Raw genomic sequence first — 15,165 nt, 5'->3', positions numbered from 1 at the left:
CATTCATCAAGAAGCTCTTTAGTTCCTCTTCGCTTTCTGCCATAAGGGTGGTGTCATCTGCATATCTGAGGTTATTGATATTTCTCCCGGCAATCTTGATTCCAGCTTGTGCCTCCTCCAACCCAGCGTTTCTCATGATGTACTCTGCATAAGGGTTAAATAAGCAGGGTGACAATATACAGCCTTGACGTACTCCTTTTCCTATTGGGAACCAGTCTGTTGTTCCATGTCCAGTTCTAACTGTTGCTTCCTGACCTGCATACAGGTTTCTCAAGAGGCAGGTCAGGTGGTCTGGTATTCCCATCTCTTTCAGAATTTTCCACAGTTTTTTGTGATACACACAGTCAAAGGCTTTGGCATAGTCAATAAAGCAGAAATAGATGCTTTTCTGGAACTCTCTTGCTTTTTCAGTGATCCAGCGGAAGGTGGCAAGTTGATCTCTGGCTCCTTTGCCTTTTCTAAAACCAACTTGAATATCTGGAAGTTCGCAGTTCACATATTGCTAAAGCCTGGCTTGGAGAATTTTGAGCATTACTTTACTAGCATGTGAGATGAGTGCAATTGTGCGGTAGTTTGAGCATTCTTTGGCATTGCCTTTCTTTAGGATTGGAATGAAAACTGACCTTTTCCAGTCCTGTGGCCACTGCCGAGTTTTCCAAATTTGCTGGCATATTGAGTACAGCACTTTCACAGCATCATCTTTCAGGACTGAAATAGCTCAACTGGAATTCCATCACCTCCACTAGCTTTGTTCATAATGATGCTTCCTAAGGCCCACCTGACTTCACATTCCAGGATGTCGGGCTCTAGGTGAGTGATCACACCATCGTAATTATCTGGGTCGTAAAGATCTTTTTTGTACAATTTTTCTGTGTATGCTTGCTACCTCTTCTTAATATCTTCTGCTTCTGTTAGGTCCCTACCATTTCTGTCCTTTATTGAGCCCATCTTGGCATGAAATGTTCCCTTGGTATCTCTAATTTTCTTGAAGAGATCTCTAGTCTTTCCCATTCTATTGTTTTCCTCTATTTCTTTGCATTGATCACTGAGGAAGGCTTTCTTATCTCTCTTTGGTATTGTTTGGAACTCAGCATTCAAATGGGTATATCTTTCCTTTTCTCCTTTGCTTTTCGCGTCCCTTCTTTTCACAGCTATTTGTAAGGCCTCCTCAGACAGCCATTTTGGTTTCTTGCATTTCTTTTTCTTGGATGGTTGATTCCTGTCCTGTACAATGTCACGAACCTCCGTCCATAGTTCATCAGGCACTCTGTCTATCAGATCTAATCCCTTAAATCTATTTCTCACTTACACTGTATAATCATAAGGGATTTGATTTAGGTCATAACTGAATGGTCTAGTGCTTTTCTTCACTTTCTTCAGTTCCAGCCTGAATATGGCAATAAGGAGTTCAAACAATAGTAAAGCTTAATAAAACTAAAAGCTGGTTCTTTGAGAAGATAAAATTGACAAACCTTTAGGCAGACTCATCAAGAAAAAAGAGAGAAATATCAAATCAACAAAATTAGAAATGAAAAGGGAGAGGTTACAACAGACAATGCAGAAATACAAAGGATTATAAGAGACTACTGTGAACAAGGTAAGGAGCAGCGGCTGCGCTTTGCTGGAGCAGCCGTGAAGAGATACCCCACGTCCAAGGTAAGAGAAAACCAAGTAAGACGGTAGGCACTGAGAGAGGGCATCAGAGGGCAGACATACTGAAACCACAATCACAGACAACTAGCCATTCTGATCACACGGACCACAGCCTTGTTTAACTCAATGAAACTAAGCCATGCTGTGTGGGGCCACCCAAGATGGATGGGTCATGGTGGAGATGTCTCACAGAATGTGGTCCACTGGAGAAGGGAATGGCAAACCATTTCAGTATTCTTGCCTTGAGAACCGTATGTAAAGGCAAATAGATAGGACACTGAAAGATGAACTACCCAGGTAGGTAGGTGCCCAATATGCTACTGGAGATCAGTGGAGAAATAACTCCAGAAAGAATGAAGGGATGGAGCCAAAGCAAAAACAACACCCAGTTGTGGATGGGACTGGTGATAGAAGCAAGGTCCGATGCTGTAAAGAGCAATATAGCATAGGAACCTGGAATGTTAGGTCCATGAATCAAGGCAAATTGGAAGTGGTCAAACAGGAGATGGTAAAAGTGAACATCGACATTCTAGGAATCAGCGAACTAAGATGGACTGGAATGGGTGAATTTAACTCAGATGACCATTATATCTACTACTGTGGGCAGGAATCCCTTAGAAGAAATGGAGTAGCCATCACAGTCAACAAGAGAGTCTGAAATGCAGTACTTGGATGCAATCTCAAAAACAACAGAATGATCTCTGTCCGTTTCCAAGGTAAACCATTCAATATCACAGTAATCCAAGTCTATGCCCTGACCAGTAATGCTGAAGAAGCTGAAGTTAAACAGTTTTGTGAAGACCTACAAGACCTTCTAGAACTAACACCCCAAAAAGATGTCCTTTTCATTACAGGGGACTAGAATGCAATTGTAGGAAGTCAAGAAACACCTGGAGTAATAGGAAAATTTGGCCTTGGAGTACAGAATGAAGCAGGGCAAAGGCTAACAGAATTCTGCCAAGAGAACACACTGGTCATAGCAAACACCCTCTTTCAACAACACAAGGGAAGATTCTACACATGGACTTCACCAGATGGTCAACACCGAAATCAGATTGATTATATTCTTTGCAGCCAAAGATGGAGAAATTCTATACAGTCAGCAAAAACAAGACCGGGAGCCGACTGTGGCTCAGATCATAAACTCCTTATTGCCAAATTCAGACCGAAATTGAAGAAAGTGGAGAAAACCACTAGACCATTCATGTATGACCTAAATCAAATCCCTTATGACTATACAGTGGAAGTGAGAAATAGATTTAAGGGACTAGATCTAACTGAGTGCCTGATGAAGTATGGACAGAGGTTCGTGACATTGTACAGGAGACAGGAATCAAGACCATCCCCAAGAAAAACAAATGCAAAAAACCAAAATGGCTGCCTGAGGAGGCCTTACAAATAGCTGTGAAAAGAAGGGACGTGAAAAGCAAAGGAGAAAAGGAAAGATATACCCATTTGAATGCTGAGTTCCAAACAATACCAAGGAGAGATAAGAAAGCCTTCCTCAGTGATCAATGCAAAGAAATAGAGGAAAACAATAGAATGAGAAAGACTAAAGATCTCTTCAAGAAAATTAGAGATACCAAGGGAACATTTCATGCCAAGATGGGCTCAATAAAGGACAGAAATGGTAGGGACCTAACAGAAGCAGAGGATATTAAGAAGAGGTAGCAAGAATACACAGAAAAACTGCACAAACTGCACAGAAAAACTGATGGTGTGATCACTCACCTAGAGCCCGACATCCTGGAATGTGACTGAACTCAACTGACTGATTGTGAACAAGTATATGGTAATAAAATGGATAACCTGGAAGCAATGGACAGATTGTTAGAAAAGTTCAATCTTCCAAGACTGAACCAGGAAGAAATAGAAATCATGAACAACCTAATTTCAAGCACTGAAATTGAAGGTCTGATCAAAAATCTTGCAAAAAACAAAAGCCCAGGACCAGATGGCTTCACAGGAAAATTCTATCAAACATTTAGAGAAGAGCTAATGCCTATCCTTCTAAAACTCTTTCAAAAAATTGCAGAGGAAGGAACACTTCCAAAGTCATTCTACAAGGCCACCATCATCCTGACACCAAAATCAGAAAAAGACAACACAAAAAAAGGAAACTACAGGCTAATATCACTGATGAGCATAGATGCAAAATCCTCAATAACATCCTAGCAAACAGAATCAGCAACACATGAAAAAGCTCATACACCGTGATCAAGTTGGGTTTATTCCAGGGAAGCAAGGATTCTTCAATGTACACAAATCAATCAATGTGGTACACCATATTAACAAATTGAAAGATAAAAATCATATGATAATCTCAATAGATGCAGAAAAGCCTTTGACAAAATTCAGCACCCATTTATGATTAAAACTCTTCAAAAAATGGGCACAGGAGGAGCCTACCTCAACACAGTAAAGGCCATATACAATAAGCCTACAGCAAACATTATTCTCAATGGTGAAAAATTGAAAGCATTCCCCCTAAGATCAGGAACAAGACAAGGGTGTCCACTTTCACCACTATTATTCAACATAGTTCTGGAAATCCTAGCTATAGCAATCAGAGAAGAAAAAGAAATAAAGGGAATCCAGATCAGAAAAGAAGAAGTAAATTCTCTCACTGTTTGCAGATGACATGACACTGTACATAGAAAACCCTAAAGATACTATCAGAAAATTACTAGAGCTAATCACTCAATTTAGCCAAGTTGCAAGATACAAAATCAATACACATAAATCATTTGCATTTCTATATACTAACAATGAAAAATCAGAAATAGAAATTAAGGATCAATCCCATTCACCACTGCAACAAAAAGAATTAAATATCTAGGAATAAACTTACCTCAGACAAAAGAACTGTACACAGAGTTATAAGACATTGATGAAAGAAATCAAAGATGACATAAACAGATGGAGAGATACTCCATGTTCCTGGGTAGGAAGAATCAATATTGTGAAAATGACTATACTACCATATGCAATCTATAGATTCAATGCAATCCCTATCAAATTATCAATGGCATTTTACACAGAACTAGAACAAAAATTTCACAATTCATCAGTTCAGTTCAGTTCAGTTGCTCAGTTGTGTCCGACTCTTTGCGACCCCATGAATCACAGCACACCAGGCCTCCCTGTCCATCACCAACTCCCTGAGTTCACTCAAACTCATGTCCATCGAGTTGGTGATGCCATCCAGCCATCTCATTCTCTTTTGTCCCCTTCTCCTCCCGCCCCCAATCCCTCCCAGCATCAGAGTCTTTTCCAGTCAATCAACTCTTCGCATGAGATGGCCAAAGTATTGGAGTTTCAGCTTTAGCATCAGTCCTTCCAATGAACACCCAGGATTGATCTCCTTTAGAATGGACTGGTTGGATCTCCTTGCAGTCCAAGGGACTCTCAAGAGTCTTCTCTAGCACCACAGTTCAAAAGCATCAATTCTATGGCGATCAGGTTTCTTCACAGTCCAACTCTCACATCCATACATGACCACTGGTAACACAAAAGACCCAGAATAGCCAAAGCAGTCTTGAGGAAGAATAGAGCTGGAAGAATCAACGTTCCTGACTTCAGATTATACTACAAAGCTACAGTCATCAAGACAGTATGGTACTGGCACAAAATCAGAAATATAGACCAATGGAACAAGATAGAAAGCCCAGAAATAAACCCATGCACCTATGGGTAGCTTATTTTTGACAAAGGAGGCAAGAATACACAATGGGGCAAAGACAACCTCTTCAATAAGTGGTGCTGGGAAAACTGGATAGCTACATGTAAAAGAATGAAATTAGAACACTTCCTAACACCATACACAAAGATAAACTCAAAATGGATTAAAGATCTAAATGTAAGACCAGAAACTATAAAACTCTTAGAGGAAAACATAGGCAGAACACTCAATGACATAAATCAAAGCAAGATCCTCTATGACTTACCTCCTAGAGTAACAAAAATAAAAACAAAAGTAAACAAGTGGGACCTGATTAAATTTAAAAGCTTTTAAATAGAAAAGGAAACTATAAGTAAGCTGGAAAGACAACCCTCAGGATGGGAGAAAATAATAGCAAATGAAACAACTGACAAAGGATTAATTTCCAAAATATACCAGCAGCTCATACAACTCAATACCAGAAAAACAAACAACCCAATCAAAAAGTGGGAAAAGATCTAAACAGACATTTCTCCAAAGACATACAGATGGCTAACAAACACATGAAAAGATGCTAAACATTGCTCATTATTAGAGAAATGCAAATCAAAACTACAATGAGATATCACCTCACACCGGTCAAAATGGCCATCACCAAAAAGTCTACAAACAATAAATGCTGGAGAGGGTGTGGAGAAAAGGGAGCATTCTTCCACTGTTGGTGGAAATGTAAATTGATACAGCCTCTATAGAAAATGGTATGGAGATTCCTTAAAAAACTAGGACTAAAACCACCATATGACCCAGCAATCCCACTCCTAGGCATATACCCTGAGGAAACCAAAACTGAAAGACCCATGTATCCCACTGTTCACTGCAGCACTATTTACAACGGCTAGAACATGGAAGCAACCTAGATGTCCATCAACAGATGAATGGATAAAGAAGTTGTGGTACATATACACAATGGAATATTAAAAAGGAACATTTTGCATCAGTTCCTAATGAGGCGGATGAACCTAGAACCTATTATACAGAGTGAAGTAAGTCAGAAAGAGAAAAATAAATGCTGTATTCTAACATTTATATATGGAATCTAGAAAAATGGGACTGAAGAATTTACTTACAGAGCAGCAATGGAGAAACAGACATAGAGAATAGACTTACGGGGCGGGGGGGGGGGGCGGAGAGGGAGAGATCTATGAAAAGAGTGACATGGAAACTTACATTACCATATGCAAAATAGATAGCCACAGGAATTTTCTGTATGGCTCAGGAAACTCAAACAGGGGCTCTGTATCAACCTAGAGGGATGGGATGGGGAGGGAGATGGGAGAGAGGTTCAAAAGGGAGGGGATATATGTATACCTATGGCTGATTCATGTTGAGGTTTGACAGAAAATTAACAAATTCTGTAAAGTAATTATCCTTCAATAAAAAAAATAAATTAGGAAAAAAAACTGAACTGAAACTTGAACTGACAGTTAAGAGAGTTTGTGGTCTGAGTCTTGTTTTGAAATATTTCAGAAAACAAAATAAAGCAAACAAAAAGCATGCTTAGTCTTTTAGGTTGTATCATTACCCTTCAGGGCTTCCCTGGTGGCTCAGATGGTAAAGAATTTGCTTGCAATGCCTGAGACCCAGGTTTGATCCCTGGGTGGTGAAGATCCCCTGGAGAAAGGAATGGCTACCCATTCCAGTATTTTTGCCTGGAGAATCCCCAAGGACATAAGAGCCTAGCAGGCTACAGTCCATGGCGTCACAAACAGTCAGACACAACTGAACAACTTTCACTTACTTATTGCCCTCCAGGAAATAAAATTTTGAAAACATTATGCTGTTACAAACTATTTTTTGAGCCAGAGGGAAATATTGTTTACTACACATGTGAATTTACTAAGCACATAAGACAGATAATAAGCAAAAGGAGTCCATTAAGTACAGATAAATCTTGAAAACAAACACCAACTGGACAATGTGATACCAAGGTGAAAAAATGATTTGATACATACCTGAATTACTTCATAAAGATGTACCTGAACACTCCCTAACAAGAGAGGACACTTTTTTGTACTGTCATGTTGCATTAGTTCTAAGCGAATATTATTCTTCTCATCATCTTGACGTCTAGGAACCTTAACACAAAATATATGTGAAAAGAAACAATAAATTTTCAGTATGAATTTCAGGCATAATTCCTGAATAAAAACACCCATAAAATATACTTTTTGAAGCACCTGTTTTTTGAAACACCCATTCCAAGTACCATGGACAGAGGAGACTGGCGACTTACAGACCCATGGGGTTGCAAAGAGTTGGACACAACTGAGTGACTGAGCACACATATTGTTAACTATAGTCACCATCCTATTCATTAGATCCCAAGGACTTATTCATTTTATAACTGGAAGTTTGCACCTTTTGATTACCTTCATTCATTTTGCTCACCCCCAAACCCCACCTCTAGCAACCACCAATCAGTTCTCTATGAGTTCATATCCCTTTTTTTTCCCGGCTCTGCTACATAGCTTGTAAGATCTTATTTCCCTGATTAGAGATTGAATCCACACCCTGGGCAGTGAAAGCACAGTGTTCTAACCACTGGACAATCATGGAATTCCCTCATGTTTTTGGATTGCACATATAAATGATCACACAGCGTTTGTCTTTCCCTGACTTATTTTACTTAGCATAATGCCCTCAAAATCCATCCATGTTGCTGCAAACAGCAGGGCATGCTTATTTATTTATTTTGGCTGGGTCTTCACTGCTGCATGAGGGCATTCTCCAGCTGAGGAGAGCATGCGTTGCTCTCTAGTTGTAGTGTGATGGCTTCTCGCTGAAGTGGCTTCTCTTGTTGCAGAGCATGGGCTCTGGGTGTGCGGGCTCCAACGGTTACGGTACATGGGCTCAGTTGCTACATGAGCGTGTAGGATCTTCTCAGACCAGGGATCAAACCCATGTTTGATCCTGCACTGGCAGGTGTATTTTTAACCACTGGACCACCAGGAAGTCTCAGATGTGTAATATATAAAGTACAGGTGTATAATATAGTGATTCATAACTTTTAAAGTTTGTACTCCATTTATAGTTCTATAAAATATCTGCTATCTTCTCCATGTGTTCAATATATCCATGTAGCTTGCTGCTGCTGCTGCTGCTGAGTCACTTCAGTCGTGTCCGACTCTGTGTGACCCCACAGATGGAAGCCCACCAGACTCCCCTGTCCCTGGGATTCTCCAGGCAAGAACACTGGAGTGGGTTGCCATTTCCTTCCATGTAGCTTACTTTATACCTAATAGTTGGTATCTCTTAATTCTCCATCCCTATTTGGCTCCTCCTCCTTCCATCTCCCCACTGGTAACCATTATTTTTGTCTTCTCTGTATCTGTGAATCTTCTTTTTTCTTATATTCACTAATCTGTTGTATATTTTGGATGCCACATATAAGTGATATTATACAGTATTTGCCTCTCTTTCTGATTTATTTCACTTGTCATAATACCCTGCAAGTCTATCCATGTTGCTGCATATGGTAAAATTTCATTCTTTTCATTCCATTGTGTATATATGTATGTATTATATCTTCTTTTTCCATTTATCTGTTGATGGACACTTAGGTTGCTTCCATATCTTGGCACTATAAACAATGGTACTATGAACACTGAGGTCATATAGATACAATCTATTGACTGCTTATTGTGGAAGAAAAATATTAGCTGTCAGTAGCCTCGTCCCACAGTTTTCATATTTCTTTTCCCATTAGTCCTCCAATACATTTCATACCCTTTTGTTAGACTAATACTTAGTGTTTATGTCATGTATATGTGACTATTTTTAGGATTTAATAATACACTTACAAGGATTATGTTTCTAGTCCTGTACCATTTTTTTAATTTCCCTGGAATTAATATCTTTTTTTTTAACATTTCTTTGTTTGCTTGTCCAATTTGCTATGTTAATATTACTAGATAATTTCAAAATTTTCCATTAGAGTTCCACTAAAACTCTCCTCTTATTATAATCAAACTAATAGCTCCTATTAAAATAAACATAGGAAAAATATTTTTATTATCTAATGAAAATAAGCACCCTATTAATTTATATTTTTTCAGTATTATTTGCAAGTTTTATTTAAATGAACATATACCTACAAAATTCCTGAAAACTTGTCAATAAAGCATAGGAAAATTATTTTCAAAGTAAAAGAAATAATATGAGTTGCATCTAGGAAAATAATACTTTTTTAAACACATGTTTAAAGAAGTATTTTCAATACTCAACACTTAAGCAAAATGAAGTTTGAAATATACATACACACACAAACACATGTACACAAACACACACACACACATATATATACATATATATGACACAGAGAAAATGTTTTAGGATTTCACTAAAATTAAACAGATGTAATAAAACTATCAGAAAACAATTGGACTAATCAAGGAATCCTGCAGCTAAATGAAATAGTATCTCTCATTTTAAAGACAACTGTGAGATACATTTAGGATTCTAGGAAGCTTAACTGTAAACAGAAGTAAACCCAGTACAGCAAGCCTTGGTGTGAGGGACGGTTTAATGAAGCCAGTTGAAGCCAGACTACCTGCATTCTCAGCTCCACCAATTACTAGTTCTGAGACCTTAAGATATTTATTTAAACCTTACAGTACCTATTTCTTCATCTGCAGAATAAAGATGATAATAAGAGTATATATAAGAGCACAGCAAAGGGTTGTTATAAAGACTAAATAAGTTAATCCATGCAAAAGGAATGAGAGAGAGTCTATATAAGAAGAAAGCAGAGAGGTAAAAGAAAAGGAGATGAAAAAAAAAGGTGTGCTATGGACTGAATGTTTGGGTCCTCTCAAAAGTTATATTGTAGCCTAAATCTCCAATGCAATGGTATTTGTTCATGGGGTGTTTGGGAGGTAACTAGGTCATGAGAATTGGAACCCTTGTCAACTCTGATTAGTGTCCTTCTAAGGAGATCCACTGTTATGGCAGAAAGTGAAGAGGAACTCAAAAGCCACTTGATGAAAGTGAAAGAGGAGAGTGAAAAGGTTGGCCTAAAACTCAACATTCAGAAAACAAAGATCATGGTATCTGGTCCCATCACTTCATGGGAAATAGATGGGGAAACAGTGGAAACCGTGTCAGACTTTATTTTTTTGGGCTCCAAAATCACTGCGGATGCTGATTGCAGCCATGAAATTAAAAGACGCTTACTCCTTGGAAGGAAAGTTATGACCAACTTAGACAGCATATTAAAATGCAGAGACATTACTTTGCCAACCAAGGTCCGTCTACTCAAGGCTATGGTTTTTCCCGTGGTCATGTATGGATGTGAGAGTTGGACTGTGAAGAAAGCTGATCGCTGAAGAATTGATGCTTTTGAACTGTGGTGCTGGAGAAGACTCTTGAGAGTCCCTTGAACTGCAAGGAGATCCAACCAGTTCATTCTAGAGGACATCAATCTTGGGTGTTCATTGGAAGGACTGATGCTAAAGCTGAAACTCCAATACTTTGGCCACCTCATGCAACGAGTTAATTCACTGGAAAAGACTCTGATGCTGGGAGGGATTGGGGGCGGGAGGAGAAGGGGACGACAGAGAATGAGATGGCTGGATGGCATCACCGACTCCATGGACATGAGTTTGAGTGAACTCTGGTTGTTGGTGATGGGCAGGGAGGCCTGGCATGCTGTGATTCATGGGGTCGCAAAGAGTCGGTCACGACTGAGCGACTGAACTGAACTGAACTGAACTGAAGGAACTTCCTGCCTTCCAGAAAAGCAAGAAATAAAGGTCTGTTGTTTAAGCCATCCAGTCTGTGGTAATCTGCTATAATAGCCCACTCTGACTAAGACAGGTGGAAGAGGGCAGATGGGAGGGGAAGAGTGAGACAGAGAAGAATGTATGCATGTGTGATAAACACTGAGAATCACCAACAACAAGCTCTCAGAGAAGAACACCACAACTATATATTTTACAATAAGCTGCAAAAACATCAATATAGCCCATAATATAGAAATAAATACTGTAAAATATCAAATAAAAGAACACTGCTTTTGTTTTTTTCCTATCCCCTGAGGTAAAAACATATTAGTGCAGAATATTTCAAATTATAAAAAATACATTATTTTTTCTAGAAGAGAAATTTAACGTTACCTGTACAGAAAAATACTTCACTTCATCAAATGTAATCATCATGTCCTTTTCAGTGTTTTGGGATACCACACTACAAGTTTTTGTACATTTCACCACATTGTTAATAGAGATGCGAATGAACAAATTCCTGTAATGCTGGGAAATGACTGAAAATACATATTTAGGAAGCAAATTTTGTCGTAATTAAACAGTAAAACATTGTAAAATTAACCCATTACACGATTCAGGCCAAAACCTAAGACTCAATCAAATAAAGAAAGAAGTTATAGAGCATATTAAACAATAAGGAAAGCCTTTTAAAATAGTATTTTTGCCCATTGGTGGCAGGCACAATCAGGAAAAGACGGTTGATTCTTTATTAGATTACTTCTCATACTTTTATCCTCACATTTTCATTATAATTATTTTGAAAATTTTCCTATATATTATTTTTAAGGTAACCAAACATTCACAACACATACTTAAAAATTTTTCTAATAATTATATGGAAATTCAAAAAATATAATAATCAGAATATAATAATTCAGAATAATCTATTCTTAATTTTAGGACAACAAAATTTAAAGCAGCACTCTATCTTGTAATTCACTTTACTATCTACTTCACATATACTATATTGGTCAGTATTTTTCTTTCATAGCACTCCATGAATTAAAACAATTTTGTTTTTATGATTTATCTTTAAAACTCTGCTTATAAAGAATTCTCTTCAATAATTCACTTTATATAAAAATGAACCATCAAGCCTTCATAACCAGGCTGTTGTTATGACACAATAAATCCAATAATAAGCATTCAACTTACTTAAAGTCACCGAGAAAAATAAATTCTTTAAACAATGTTTAAGAGACACATAGAAATAAATTAGTACTATCATCCAAGAAGATAAATATTTTTTCTTAAACTTACATGATGATTGAGGTGGATGACAGATAGTTAAAAATCTTTTGTCACTCCCCGCCTCAAAAACTGAATTAATATTTTCCTCTGCTCTTGAATCTGGCCTAGTCCTGTGACTATTTTAACATGCAATGGATATGACCATGGCTGAGACTAGGACAAGGTGAGAGAGGCACTACCCAGGGTACAAAGTTGAGTGGACACCAGGAATCAAGATAGTATTCTAACATTTTAAAATTAAAATTAATGCAGAAAAAATTAATGATGAAAGACAAAACCCTGGGACTAAATGGGAAGAAAGGTCCAACCTCTCAGCTAAGTCCAGTGTTTCAGGCATTCTCATTAAGTCACCAGACACGTAAATGAGTTCTTTTGTACATGCCAGCCCTTTTGAACTACAGCCCCTACTGTGAACATGTGAAGCAGAAGAACCACTTAGTGAATGCACAGATAATGACTGGTAGGAAAATGGTTAATGTTTTAAGCTACTGAGTCTTTGAGTGTCGTGTAAGGCAGCAATATATAACTGAAACAGTGACATAGGATCATAGTATGATCATTAAATCAAAAGAAAGGATACTCTTAGGCATAAAATGTTTGCAGTTTCCTACATGAATGGCCAGGCAACCGACCTGTAATAATCAAAATAAAAACACAGAGAATGAATTTTTTAAAGTTAATTTTTCTTTCATTTTACTGTTACCAAACTATATTTTTTAAAGTTTCACTTTGTTAGTTTTTCTCATTAGAAATTTTTTATTAGCAATATCTAGTCACAGATATAAAACACAAATACAGAAGAAAAATAGGTAAGATTTGTTCAAAGTAAACCTAAAATAAACAAGAATACAAAGCCAAAAATGGCTCATTTATTAACTTCAGTACAGCTGTCACTCTCTGAATCATTTTCATTTTACATTAGGTGAGGACTGATAAAACATAACATCTTGGGAATCCCTAGTACAGATAACAGTTTTCCTGCAAATCAGAATGTTTTCCATAATTTCAGTGATGATTAGAATGCTTATCTGACTCATAAAAATGAAAAATTTATGAATATGGTTATCAGATACTGCCATTTTCTTTTCATGCTTTTTGATACCATGTAATAAACATTAAATTGTCTTCATATGAAATAAGAAATAATTTATATGGGCTTATTGAGATTTAGTCATACATACCACATCCCCAAATGGCACCAAACTTGATGCCTCATGTGTTACTTCTGGTTCTTTATTTTCAGACCCTTTAAGAGTTTTTCTCAGCATCTACAATGTAAATAAGTTGAGACTTTAGAAGGTAAAGAAGAATATAATTAGATAAAATATCACTTCAATTCAACAAGTATTTTATGAGTGTCTAGTATCAGATACTATATATTTTAGTATTATCTATTCTATGACTTGAAAACTCATCTCTACCCCAAGTTTATTATTAAGTTAGCAGAGAAACAAAATGTGTACATTTAAATGTAAAATCATTAAGGGAATTGTGAGACAGGCGAGAAGTACATAATAGCATGAACAGTGAGTTCTCCTTGCTAACAAAAAATGATCATCTCAATCTAATGTGGACTAGATTCTGTATCTCACAAACAGCAGTAATCCTGGTGCAAATTATTCCAATATTCCTTCAGTTATCAGCCACTGCAGGGACTGCAAGTACATGCTCTGGCATAGTAGGTACCCTGGAAAGGACTAATAAATAGATGGCTTTTGGTTTTTGGTTGTGTGCTTTCATCCAGAATAACTCAATCAATTGGTATCTGTGGGTTGATATTTAACTGTTTTAAAAGCTCCAGTCACTACACATAATGGTTAGCATTTAAAAATTACATTTTAATATAGATTTTTAAAGTAAAGAGCAAGGGATGGGAAGGGGAAAGAGAGGAAAGGTGAGGGGAATAGTGAATAAATGGTCTATTACAAATCTAACCTGAAAAGGAGAATTATATTTATTCTCAACCATTGCTGAACTTGAATCAACATGGTCTTATCTATAAGGAAAAATTTCCCCAAAGCTTTGTTGTTATGTGTCTTTTATGAATCACTTGTTTAATTCTTATAATATGCATAAATCCTTCAGTTCAGTTCAGTTCAGTTCAGTCGCTCAGTCGTGTTCGACTCTCCGCGACCCCATGAATCACAGCACGCCAGGCCTCCTTGTCCATCACGAACTCCCGGAGTACACTCAACTCATGTCCACAGAGTCGGTGATGCCATCCAGCCATCTCATTCTCTGTCGTTCCCTTCTCCTCCCGCCCCCAACCTTTCCCAGCATCAGAGTCTTTTCCAGTGAGTCAACTCGTCGCATGAGGAGGCCAAAGTATTGCAGTTTCAGCTTTAGCATCAGTCCCTCCAATGAACATCCAGGATTGATCTCCTTTAGAATGGACTGGTTGGATCTCCTTGCAGTATAAGGGACTCTCAAGAGTCTTCTCCAGCACCACAGTTCAAAAGCATCGATTCTTTGGCGATCAGCCTTCTTCACAGTCCAACTCTCACATCCATACATGACCACGGGAAAAACCATTGCCTTGACTAGACGGACCTTAGTTGGCAAAGTAATGTCTCTGCTTTTTAATATACTATCAAAATTTTGTTTTAAAGGACAGAAGAAACACTTAAGGTGTACTGAAAACATTTTTTTAATATATCTTGTATCATTTTGTTATTGTTGCATCTGACTGGTTTAATGTGCTTTTTATATATGATTAATTCACAGGTTAAGCTAACTGAATGGCAATTACTGTATTGTTACAAAAATATCAATCTGTGC

General features: G+C 37.6%; 1 protein-coding gene across 1 annotated transcript in view; it reads right to left on the bottom strand.

Moving 5' to 3' along the window:
- The window catches only part of CATSPERT (catsper channel auxiliary subunit tau), a 144,664-nt gene that overhangs the window by 119,534 nt on the left and 9,965 nt on the right, over positions 1–15,165 (bottom strand). The window contains exons 2-5 of the mRNA XM_088828336.1: positions 13,569–13,655; positions 12,968–13,019; positions 11,488–11,633; positions 7,327–7,449 (exon numbers count right to left, since the gene is read on the bottom strand). Of these exons, the coding sequence (XP_088684462.1) occupies positions 7,327–7,449; positions 11,488–11,633; positions 12,968–13,019; positions 13,569–13,655 (408 nt within the window). The remainder of the gene's footprint in view (positions 1–7,326; positions 7,450–11,487; positions 11,634–12,967; positions 13,020–13,568; positions 13,656–15,165) is intronic.

Source organism: Moschus berezovskii, chromosome 2, assembly GCF_049115385.1.
Source record: "Moschus berezovskii isolate FMDL1 chromosome 2, NW_MosBer_1.0, whole genome shotgun sequence".
Lineage (NCBI taxonomy): Eukaryota > Metazoa > Chordata > Mammalia > Artiodactyla > Moschidae > Moschus > Moschus berezovskii.
This window is presented reverse-complemented; position numbering and strand designations above follow the sequence as displayed.